The following is a 9,524-nucleotide window of genomic DNA, read 5'->3' on the forward strand; positions in this document are numbered from 1 at the left end:
ATAAGTTTTCATAGTTCACATTTAATTTTTTTTTATATATTCAAAAATTATTTTTTAACATTTTTATAAAAATATAAAAAAATATATTAAAAAAAAATAATAATAATGATTGCTAAAAAAAAATTATATTAAATTATGTGTTGCATGAAAATTTAAACATTATTATTTATAGTTCACGTTCCCGAAACTATTTTTTTATACTTTACGTTCAAGTTTTTTGTTGTATAAATTCATAAAAAAAAACATTTTGAAGCACGAAAATATTTTTTTATATTTTACATACAATTTTTCTTTTATATAAATTCAAAACTGAATTTTTTACACTTCCGAAAATATTGTTTATACTTTACATTCAATTATTTTGTTATAAATTAATAATAAAAAAAAATTTTAATGCACGAAAACAATTTTTTATACTTTCAATTAATTTTTTTTTTTTATAAATTAATCAAATAACTTTTTTAAACTTCCGAAAATATAATAAAAAATAGAACTTTTCATACTTTACATTCAAGTTTTTTGTTATATAAGTTGAAAAAAAAAATTTAACACCATAAAATATTCTTTAGAAGTTCACATTTAATTTTTCTTTTATTAAACATCAAAAAAATTCTATATAAACTAATTATTAAACAATAATATATTCTTTGCTTTGAAATTATGAAGAGAAGGTCTAAAATATATACGAGGACGGGCACAGCGCACTATACATACTTACAGTGTATATATAGCTAAATTTACAGTAAACACTCTATGCTATAGTTTTGTATAATTAAAACTAAATATTTATAAACATTCTACTTAGTAGGTAAAGATAGCGGTAAATGAAAAATTAAACAAAAAAATATTTTTCGACATATTGTATTAACAATAATAGTACATAAAAATTAGTGTTTTATTGTCATGTAGTAAATCGAGTTATAGTAACTATAAAATTCGCGTAGTTTTTGAGTTTTCGAAACAAAGAAATATTGTTTTTGTAGTTTTTGTGATTTTTATGGTATTTTTAACTACTTTAAATTACATAAAAATATATTTTTGCTAACTACAATGCGCTGAGATAGACATACATTCGTGTGTGTATGCAGAATAAGCACCGCTAGATAAGCTGCAACATCAGCGGTGCCGCTAGGAATGCTATTTTTACATAATTACAGATTTTCACGACACCAAGAACTGCTTCCTCAGCAGCAACTAACGGTGTAGGTGAAAAAACTTAAGTGCCACAAAATTATTAGCTAACATTAACTGCTTTACAAAGTGTCAAGTTGTCAAAAATAAATATCAAAAAATATAAAAAAAAAATGTGCGCTAAACAGACATACAGACATATGTATACTTGTGCACACTATACATACATGTGTATACATAAATATGTATATAAGCTATACTCAATATTTACACAATGGCTTTGACTTTCGACTTAGAACTAACTAGTTGGCCTGTTGCCGCTACCCAGCCGCCACACGCCCTCACAGCAACTTTTCGTGCTGTATGGTCCAACGTTGCGTCTCACTGTCATTATCACAGCGCGTCACTTGTAACTCATCGGAACTGCGCAATCCCATATGATCCAAACACAGACCCGTATTCAGATGTATCAGATGTTCGTTCTCGTAACTCCACTGCTCGTTGTAGTCGTCGTTGTCCATGCAGGACACCATCTTGACGACGCGCCCATCGCCGCGCCCGTGTGGCACAGTGGCGCAGCTGAGCTCATTGCGCAGCACTTGCGTGTCGGTCAGCGTGAAGAATTGTGATTTCGTTAGTTTTTTGGCACACCAAAATATACCCAAATTGTAGGGTTTCTCATTGTTTTGCGACAGATCGTCGGCGCATAGCTCTTTACTGAGCGCACGTATTTGTCCGTAGGCCAACGCGTTCTTGGTCGGTACGAATTTTTCCGGATAGATATTCTCCAAATACCAATTGAAACTCTTGCAACGCAATTTCTTACGCAACAGCTTGCGGTGTGTCAAATCGCCGATGTCCGGATGGTTTTTCAGGTCGGGACGATGGAGGAAGAAGATATTTACATAGTTGTCCATCCAGACGAGTGCCATGCGGGCGGTGTTGATGCCATGCGTATCGCGATCGTTGGGGAATCTGGAAGAGAGGATAGGGGGTGAAAATGTGTTTTTTTGCTTTATTCTGATAATAATAAAAAAACTTAAAATAAATAAAAAAACAAAAATAAAAAATAAAAAAAATTATAATAACAAGAAAAAAATTATTAAAAAATAAATAAAATAAAAAAAACAAAATATAAAAAAATTAAAACAAAAACAAAAGCAGAATATAAAAAAATAGCAAAAACAAAATATGTTTAAAAAAATTACAAAAAAATAGTTTTAAAAATTTAATATAAAAAATGTTAAGACTTCAAAATTAGTTCTTAAATTTAAAATTTAAATTTAAATGAAAATAAATGTACACAATTATTTAATGTTTAATAAATAAAAGAGATATTTAATGTTTTCACATTTATTTTAATTAAAAATTGTGTTTTGTTTCCTATATTCTGAAATGAATTAAATGAAATTGAAAAACTTAAAATATATTTTAAAAAATGCATATATAAAAAATAAATTAAATATTTAAATAAGACCAAAAAAATTAAATAATTAAATAACAGAAAAAAAATGAAAAAAATTTTAACAAAAAAAAATAAAGTTTTAAGACTTTAAAATTTATTTTTCTTACGAAAATACGGAATTATAAAAAATTTATTTTAAAACATTTAAACGAAAATAAATGTAAAAAATCATTTACTTTTTTTAATTACAGACGCAGTTGTGAGTAATCGGGTTATTGTCTAGTTTTTATTGAGAACATTTAATTAGAATAAATTGATTAACAAAAGTAAAAAAAAAACTAAAAAAAATAATAAATAAATGAAAACAAATTAAGAACAATTTTATTTTAGATTAAATAATTAAAAAAAATTAAATAATAATAAAAAAAATTAAATAATAATTAAAAAAAATGATAATTAAAAAATTTTTAATAAGAAAATTAAATAAAACATTTTGAAATTCATTATGATTAGCTGTATATGGAGTTCTGAGTAATTACTAATGTTTATGGAAAAGTTTTAATTAAATAAATGTTAACTAAAAAAAATGATTGAAAAAAAGAAAAAAGTAAGAAAAAAATTCAAAAATTAAATACAATTCATAAAAAACTATCTAGTTGTCAGCGTTGAAATTTTTTAGTTGATATATTTTGGAAGAAGAATTTTATTTTAAATTTTTAATTCCAGTTTTGAGAAAAGAAATTTCAATTTTCAATTTTTAATTTCAAATTTGAGAAAAAAATCAATTCTCAATATTGGGTAAAGAAAATTTTAATTTTAATTCCCAAATTGGAGTGTAATATTTCTTTAATTTTAAAATGCTATAAACAATTATTAACATTCTTTTATTCCGGTATTTAAGATTAAAAATTAAATTTTTAATCCGATTTTTCGAATTAAAAATTTACTTTTCATTTTTTAATCCGATATTTGGGATTAAAAATTTTAAAATGATTTAGGATTGCAAAAAAATCCAATTATTATTAACGCTATATGTAATATAACCGCTGGACAAACATTCCGTTATCTTTATTGCCTTATGAAAAATGTTTTTTTTATGTTTTATTAAAAGATATAAATTTTCTGTGTATTGTCAAGTTATTGTATTTGCTTTAGGCAATAATAAATAATTAACAGCCCCCATCATACAAAACTAAAGAACAATTGTATAAATATTTACAATTTCTTCAACCAAATACAGCTATGAAAATAAATAAAGAAACAATAAATATGTTAAAAGTAACTGCAAATCAATATTTTCTTTATACAGTTGATAATAGCTACTGTGTTTTTAACCTTAAAACCTTTCCCACTCAAAAAAAAAAAACAAAAAGTCTATAGAAAGAGTCTACGTGAGCTTTTTAGCAGGCGATAATGAGCAGAACGGTCGACTATATCAAATACACGGAAATATGCACAATTAATAGGTCTATGGATGAGTGTATGTGACATCGGCGAAAATGTTTTAAAATATTTCTCGAGCTACATATGTGTTATATTTTTTATACTGCGTATTTGGACTCAAAACTAGATGCCACACTTGACAATAAAAACGATGTTATATAAGTCGGCCTAATTTTTGAGACGAGTAAACATTTGAAGTCACTGTTTTAACAAGTGTTAAGCTATACTAACCCTAAATAACTATAAACGGTTTCAAAGGCATTAAAATATAGACATATATATCTTCATATGTATTTACGTATAAATTTGCATACTTTCGGTTCAAATGTGTTTTTTTTTTACTTACTCGTATGGATGAAAATCGCGAAAAACGTGCCCCACACGCGAACATGGTATCGTTTCAATTGTGCCACCGCATTGCCAAATTCTGAAGGACATTTCAAGATTTTCACCACCCCAGCCATCCATCTGAAATAAAATAATATTAATCATATAATAAAATTATCATAACATTATTGTTTACATTAGCTATTATATCACATAATGAATACACTTAAAAATTACAGATTTTTGGACTCGAAAAAAATACATTAGTAATTCCAAAAGTTTACAAATAAAAAAACTGCCAATTATTATATAAAACATATGTTTTTGTGTCTAATAAATCCAAACAAATTTTTCGTGTAGCCCCACTTACCTGCTCATCATAACTGCCACTATCCCAGAAGTAGCGTCGATCGATTGCAAACAAACCACCCGCCATTGTCGGACTATAGGCTGGGCATATTTCACGCGGTTGATCGCATTCACGTAATTGACGTTTCTTCTCACGGTCCGACACCTCAATCCAATCGAAATGGCCCGACCACTCGAAACCACCAACCTGGAACGACTTATAGCCATTTGTGCTGTATTGAAAATCTTTCGAATCGATCACATCGATTATCGGCACCAACACGCTGGTACGCGACTCCTTGATGCGCTGCAACAGTGGCTCACACCAGCCAATATTCGCTTCACAATGTGCGTCCAAAAAGATGAGCACGTCTCCGGTGGCTATGCGGGCGCCGGCCAAGCGCGCTCGTATCAAACCGAGACTAGAAAGAGGATGGGAGAAAAATAGTTAAGAGCGCTATTTTTAGTTATAATAAATGGCATATCAGATAACAAAATCTACGCAAAAGAGCAGTGGATAGTGGGCAGCTTGCAGGCTACAACTATTACCAGCCAATGTATCATGTTTGACTTTATTATATTATAAGGCTTATATTTCATTATTAAACCTAACAGCATTAGCGAAAATACACACAATACTGGAATATGATACTTATAGAAAAATTAAAAATAAAACAAACAGCTGTGCCAATAACATCTCCTGTTCTTGTACGCGATATGCTTGTGTGTATGAGTGTGTGTGTGCGTAAAGCGGTCACTGTTGCGTGCACTGACGTTTAGAAAGCAAAACAAATGATACAACATCAACTCTGTTTCAGCCTCCGCAGCATCAAGTATTCAAATTAAAAGCAGCCACACAAACAAAATAAAATAAAAGAAAAGTTTTAAGCAAAACACCTCAGCAACAAGTTAGCCACGAAACCATGCTAAGTTACAAAAATATTGTATATAGATATGCAAGTAGTTATGTTGATGCTAATAGAAAAGCAGCTTAGAAAACTTGTAAGCTTGACTTTTGGTGTTATCGAACTTGGTATAGACGAACGCCTCGCACCTTAATTGAAGTTTGAATTGTGAAAATGTTTACTATATCATGAGTGGTTAAGTTCGGCTGAAGACACAACTAAAATCTCTATAAAAATGTATGTTTACGAGCAGAGACAGTTTCGGTCATAAAGTGTTCAACTTTGTATGGGCACATTTTTAACACCACAAATGTTGACAAGTGGCATTTAGGCCAAACGACTGGTAACAGCTTTTTGACCTTTAACAAGATGACTTTTCGTTATTTTATAGTTAACAAAAAAATGTATGTGGCATGAAGTCTTTGGAAGATGCAACGAGATGTTGTACAAGCGACTTGCCATATGATTGTTAACGTAACGTAGCGTAACGGCTTTTATGAATTCTTGACGCTGTTGTGTGTTTAAAATCAACTGAGAAATATGGTTAAATGTGGTATGTGTTTAGTTCTGTGTTTTATATAATTTTTACAAATCTAAACTAAAATAAATATTGTGGACTTAATGAGCTCACCAAAAATTTTCCAGTTAAATCACTCCAACAAACATATAAATTACACTTGCATTTAAATTTAATGAATTAATAATTCATTTAACCAAGACTTTTTTTCAATAAAGAACAGTTCTTTTTTTTGTAACTTAAAAGACAGATAGCTGCTAACCAGACATTGAGAAATGTCCCTTACACATGTTTCCACTAATTATACAAATATTCTGAAAAACTACTTAAAACATATGTACATACATATGTACATGCATATATATTAAAGGAACATTTGAATGTCAGCAGACTAACGACTTTCACATAATTTTATGTGATCTGTAGTTTATTTTAGAAATCTCTTCAGCATCACTTCCGTTTGCAATTACAATTAATTATCTTTTTATGTGGTAAGTCAATTTTGTAATCATTTGTGCTTCTCTTCAGCTCTAAGCAAGCTAGTCGTTACCTGCGCATTCTAAGCGGCATGGTTCGCTTTTGTCATTGACTGCGCAAGCTAAGTCCAATCGGTCAACAGATTGTGGTCATGCTTCGTTAGCTGAGACCAACAACATCTTCGCAACAATTTAGCGTCTTATGAAATATAATTGTGTATTCGGCAAATATTCATTTGCGCTAAAACACAAAAGTACACACACACTTGTACATATACTAAGCACAGAAAAACATTTGTATATAAGCAAGAATATTTAGGCTGTATAGCTACAATGCTTGCAACAACAACACTTAAACTTACCGATTTTTAAGACGCAACACTTTCACCTTTCCATTCGGTATTCTAGTACTGATATAGTAATCCAATTTACCGTGCAACTCATCATTTGTGCTACCATCATCGACCAAAATGATCTCCTTCAACACTTTTTCATTGCACGTATTCAAAGTACTATGCACGGTACGGACCAGCACTGAGTAGGGTTCATTGTAGAAAATAACGATGACACTAGTGCTAGGCAGCGTTTTTATATCAAAAGTCTGTCGCAAGCATGCTGGGTGGCGCGAATCAACTAAAGTTCGATTATAAGATAATCTTTCGCTGATTTCTTGATTTAGTGAAATCTTTTTGTAAATTTCCTCGCCACGGCGTGCTGCTTCACCACTCAAATGTGCAGACGTTCCAAGTGCTCCTAGTGCTGGATCTTGCTTATGCAAATCCATACGTATGCTTAGCTCATATATTGATTCTGTTGAAGGTTCCAATTCATTTTGCGGACGTTCCAGCGCACGATGTCGTGGATTGATGCGCGCTCTGTGTTTGTATGTTTCTTCTTTAGGTAGTACATCGTTTTGCTCCTGTAAGCTTTTTAGTTTTGCATTTTGACTTTGAGCTTCTCGTATGGTGTCCTCTACTTGAAGCACTTTAATGTAAAGTATAAAGCAGAGTGTAACCAATGCGAAAATTATAGTTTTGCCGTAACAGGAACGTAGGGGACGCAAGGAACGCAACATGTTTAATCGTGTCGTGCTAAGGGCTAGCTAGGTGCAGTAGATGGGAGGTTGAGTGTGCAATAATGACGGTGAGTGGGTGTTGTTTTGTTGCCGTATTCAAACTTAAAGGAACAGGGATGTAAGAACGAAGTCAACGGTATACGCATTACCGTAGGCTACAACCACGGCACAAATTAATCCGATAGTAAATAAACTGCTCTCATTTATGTTGCTTATATGTAGTATATTGCGGCGCAACAATTCCAGTCGTAACTTACAACTTTCGCCTTTGATTCTACACCAATCGAAAATGGAATTTTATGCTAATGTTAATTCATTAGCTTTTTGGCTAGTGCGCTTAATCGTCGTTTAGTTTGTACTTCTTTCGCTATGGCACAATTTTGTAGAAATCCAAATCCAGTTTTACCGCTACTACCTAGCGTATTTGCATTGATCGTGCTGAACCGTCGTTAACCGACCGTCTGCGTGATGTGGCCAAAACGTACTAACGCAAGTGTTTGAGACTCACAGATTATGACTTCTAGCTGACGATTCACCGTCACCGTCACCATCTCAATTCGTAGCACAACAACATTAACGGTTTGTATTATTTTTGTCTTTTTGCCAACCCACTGTTGAAGACGCTTCTATCACTAGCACTGCCTCGCTGGTCGCTAGCTTTTGATGCTTTCGCTCTAGGTATTCATATTTTGTTGTTAATACTCTTTTTTTCTTAAGCTCTTGTTTCTTATACCATAATTCTCGACGTACTCAATAGGTTCTTCCGACACTCAATATGTTACAAACTTGTTTTTTCTTTAAGCACTTTTTCTTAATACTAGTTACTAAATTATATTATTTTATTCAGATTTTCGGCTTTTTACACTAGTAAGAAATTGCAAACAAATATGTTTCTTCGAGAATTAGTAAGAAGATGTATATAAAATATATTATGGCCGAAACCGCAGCTGCACCCACAATTGTTGAACGTGTTGTTATTTGTGTTGTTATTGTTTCCTGTTGCTTTGTGCAGCTGTTTGACGTTTCCTCAGAGGAAGAATTCTGCACTTCAGTGGACTCTATAACTTGCTGCCTGCATAGGCAATAAAAGATTTCTCAAATATGTTATCACTGGCATTTCTGCAAATTTATTAAAATCTCCTAACTGCCATTGCACATTTTGAAGAAATTTTCAAAAAATTGTATTTCAAAAGGTGCGCGGCCAATTCTTAAACCCTTTTTCTTTTCAATTATTTTTATATCTAACTACTAAGTTCTATCTGGCAATAAAACTAACACAAAGTTCGCAATAATTATTGCCATTCGGAATGCGGCGTCAAGAAGGAAAGAAATCTCTCTCTTCAGAATTTGTTTTGTTTTGTTATTTTGTTTTGTTCGCAGTTTCCAATATTTTTGCGCCCTTTCCAATGTTGCTTCTTTCTCTAAAGTTTTCAGTATTGCCAAGTTAAATACATACTTTTAGTGATACCAAATATGTAATTTAAAAAATAATTATATTTTAATGTTATTACTATAGTTTTTAATAATAAAATGAATAGTTTTAACAACAGTCTATCTATTTTATATAGTGGGCTACAAAATATTAGATTTTCGTTAAATTTAACTCAAATTTAAGGAAATATATTGTTCAGTATTATTGCGCAATAACTCTCAGCTGCTATATGACACAAGTGAATTGACATAAAATGTCAAAAATTGAATTTTAAAAGCTTAAAACTTATGCGACGGAAGGAAATAAAGTGAAAATTATTTTGAATGTTCTCAATCCGGAAATAGTTATTTTAAAGTGAATAGTGATCAACGCTTGCACCATTGTTACTGGTATACATCTTAATATGATCCAAGCATTTAAGACGTATCCGATCTTCTACGGACTTTTATGAGAATTACCATAAGA

At 31.1% G+C, this 9,524-nt stretch overlaps 1 protein-coding gene across 1 annotated transcript; it reads right to left on the bottom strand.

Annotated features, from left to right (window-relative positions):
• Positions 1-724: 724 nt before the first annotated feature.
• Positions 725-8,767, bottom strand: LOC105228935 (polypeptide N-acetylgalactosaminyltransferase 1). The gene is made up of 4 exons (XM_049452015.1): positions 6,915-8,767; positions 4,677-5,076; positions 4,326-4,447; positions 725-2,106 (listed from the first exon to the last, which is right to left on the bottom strand). Exons 1-4 carry the CDS (start codon positions 7,625-7,627, stop codon positions 1,473-1,475), a joined length of 1,869 nt encoding a protein of 622 aa, XP_049307972.1. The 5' UTR covers positions 7,628-8,767; the 3' UTR covers positions 725-1,472.
• Between the last annotated feature and the right edge of the window lie 757 nt (positions 8,768-9,524).

Source organism: Bactrocera dorsalis, chromosome 3, assembly GCF_023373825.1.
Source record: "Bactrocera dorsalis isolate Fly_Bdor chromosome 3, ASM2337382v1, whole genome shotgun sequence".
NCBI classification, from domain to species: Eukaryota; Metazoa; Arthropoda; class Insecta; order Diptera; family Tephritidae; genus Bactrocera; species Bactrocera dorsalis.